The sequence below is a fragment of the Octopus bimaculoides genome, chromosome 18, assembly GCF_001194135.2.
Source record: "Octopus bimaculoides isolate UCB-OBI-ISO-001 chromosome 18, ASM119413v2, whole genome shotgun sequence".
NCBI classification, from domain to species: domain Eukaryota; kingdom Metazoa; phylum Mollusca; class Cephalopoda; order Octopoda; family Octopodidae; genus Octopus; species Octopus bimaculoides.
This window is the reverse complement of record NC_068998.1, coordinates 40,607,205-40,609,553: the sequence shown is the minus strand read 5'-3', so window position 1 is coordinate 40,609,553 and position 2,349 is coordinate 40,607,205. Positions and strand designations below refer to the sequence as shown.

The window sequence follows — 2,349 nt, the reverse complement described above, 5'->3', positions numbered from 1 at the left end:
ATAAGTTGATCACATTGGATCTGGCAACTGGTACGTATTTTATCAACCCTGATAATTAAAAAATTGAAGTAAAACTCACCAGATTGATTAAGGGTCCACCAGAATTGCCAAACTAGAAAGTATAAAAAATTTTTTAAATAAATTAAAAATATGGGAAACAGAACAGAATACTAACACCAATTATCTATCTTTCAGTCAAATAAATTTCTCATTTGTATATTTCTTTAAATATATGTTATTATTTAAAAAAAATTTTTTATCAACATAATTGCAATCTACTCCACTGAGAACCTATCACTGTAAAATTTTAGTTAAAAAATTATGTATTTTTCACAAAATTATAAGATGCTCATATTGCATCTTTTATATTGACTCTCTCTGTATCTCTTCTTTTACTTTGTCTATATGAAGTAAAACATGACTAGGAATCATCCAATCAACATTTATATCATCTAAGGGAGAGAGGGAGAGAGAGAGAGAGATAGAAGATATGTAGATTGACAAACAGAAAGAAAGAATGCAACAACAAACCAGCAATGGTGACTGTATGTGGTTGGTGAACCTACTAGAAATAACACATTCAGGCTTAGATCACATTCCAGCTTCATAAACAAGAAAGAACACACTAGCGAAATACCTAGGTACTTATAGAAAGGTGACTGACCATAACTGGACTGTCATCATCAACATTATCATTATCATTATCATCATCATTGTTTAACATCCGCTTTCCATGCTAGCATGGGTTGGACGATTTGACTGAGGACTGGTGAAACCGGATGGCAACACCAGGCTCCAATCTGATTTGGCAGAGTTTCTACAGCTGGATGCCCTTCCTAACACCAACCACTCAGAGAGTGTAGTGGGTGCTTTTACGTGTCACCCGCACAAAGGCCAGTCAGGCGGTACTGGCAATGGCCACGCTCAAAATGGTGTATTTTACGTGTCACCCGCACAGGAGCCAGTCCAGGGGCATAGGGCATCCAGCTGTAGAAACTCTGCCAAATTAGATTGGAGCCTGGTGTTGCCATCCGGTTTCACCAGTCCTCAGTCAAATCGTCCAACCCATGCTAGCATGGAAAGCGGACATTAAACGATGATGATGATGATGATGATGATGATGATATATACACACACACACACACACACACTCAATACTTTCGGAACAACCTCCAACACTACTAACTTGGTCGCATAAATAACAGAAAGGGTGATCTGAGGCTAAACAACATGGATACTTGAACTGTAGAGATAGCAACCAAATGGTATTTCACTACACGTTATTGACTTCAGAATTGAGGGACACAATTGAGCCATTATTTGCTGAACAGTGTCCCTTCTGAAATTTGTTCTACCATATATTATCCTTTGTCACCGTCATCATTAAAAACGCAGTAAATTCATGACTGGGCCTACTGAAAACCTGGAATGAAGAAAACCAATAAAAATATTTCTCTGTCATTGTTGTGGAAATTACAAGACAGCAACAAGAAGCTTACATTTATGACAGCATCTGTCTGTATATAGGACATGTTCTGATGATGGAGTCCCAGCTCTTCACTGCCTCTCAATGGTGTGCTTACAATTCCTGAAGTGACAGTGTTTGCTAGAGAAAAAGGGCTTCCCATTGCTATCACCCATTCACCTGTCCGTAGAGATTCTGACTTTCCCAGTTTCAAGACAGGCAGTTTAGACTGAAAGATATCAAAAAAGATAAAACACATAAAAAATTTATTTTGTTATCATAACCCTTTTCTTATATTTCTGTTGAAATGCACTGCCTTTGTTTCAAATGATTTTGAAAATTAAGAAGTATTTAGAAAACTTAGTTATAATTAAGCTAGAGTTTGGAACATAAATTAGTTTCAAATTTTGGCACAAAGCCAGTAATTTCAGGAAAGGGACAAGTTGATTCCATCAGTACAACGAGTACATTATTTTATCGACTCTGAAAGGATAAAAGGCAAAGTTGACCATGGTGGAATTTGAACTCAGAATGTAAGGACAGACGAAATGCAGCTAAGATCACTTTAAAACAAAGAAGTTTGTATCACTGAATCAGAGGCAGTCTCAGGTAGGTTGGTATCAAAAGGGTTTAAGTGAAATAGTTCAAATCTTAGAAATTGAAACTTGACTGAAGAATAGACACAAAGGTTGAAAAGTTATGTATAATGAGGGGTGTGAGACAAAATTTTTCACTTTTTTTTTTAAAGAGGGTGTGTAGTATTTGTTAGAGTACCACTGCCCTATCATCCTCAGACAAAATTAGTGTGACAATATTTATGTTTAACCCTTTAGTGTTTAAACCCAAATATTCTTCTTTTATATAAAAAATGAACAATTTAGATC

At 36.1% G+C, this 2,349-nt stretch overlaps 1 protein-coding gene across 3 annotated transcripts in view; it reads right to left on the bottom strand.

Moving 5' to 3' along the window:
• Positions 1–2,349, bottom strand: part of LOC106876978 (serine protease HTRA2, mitochondrial) — a 16,257-nt gene that overhangs the window by 6,924 nt on the left and 6,984 nt on the right. For all 3 annotated transcript variants that reach the window (XM_014925749.2, XM_052974570.1, XM_052974569.1), the window contains exons 3-4: positions 1,500–1,694; positions 80–112 (exon numbers count right to left, since the gene is read on the bottom strand). In XM_014925749.2, coding sequence (XP_014781235.1) covers positions 80–112; positions 1,500–1,694 — 228 coding nt within the window. The remainder of the gene's footprint in view (positions 1–79; positions 113–1,499; positions 1,695–2,349) is intronic.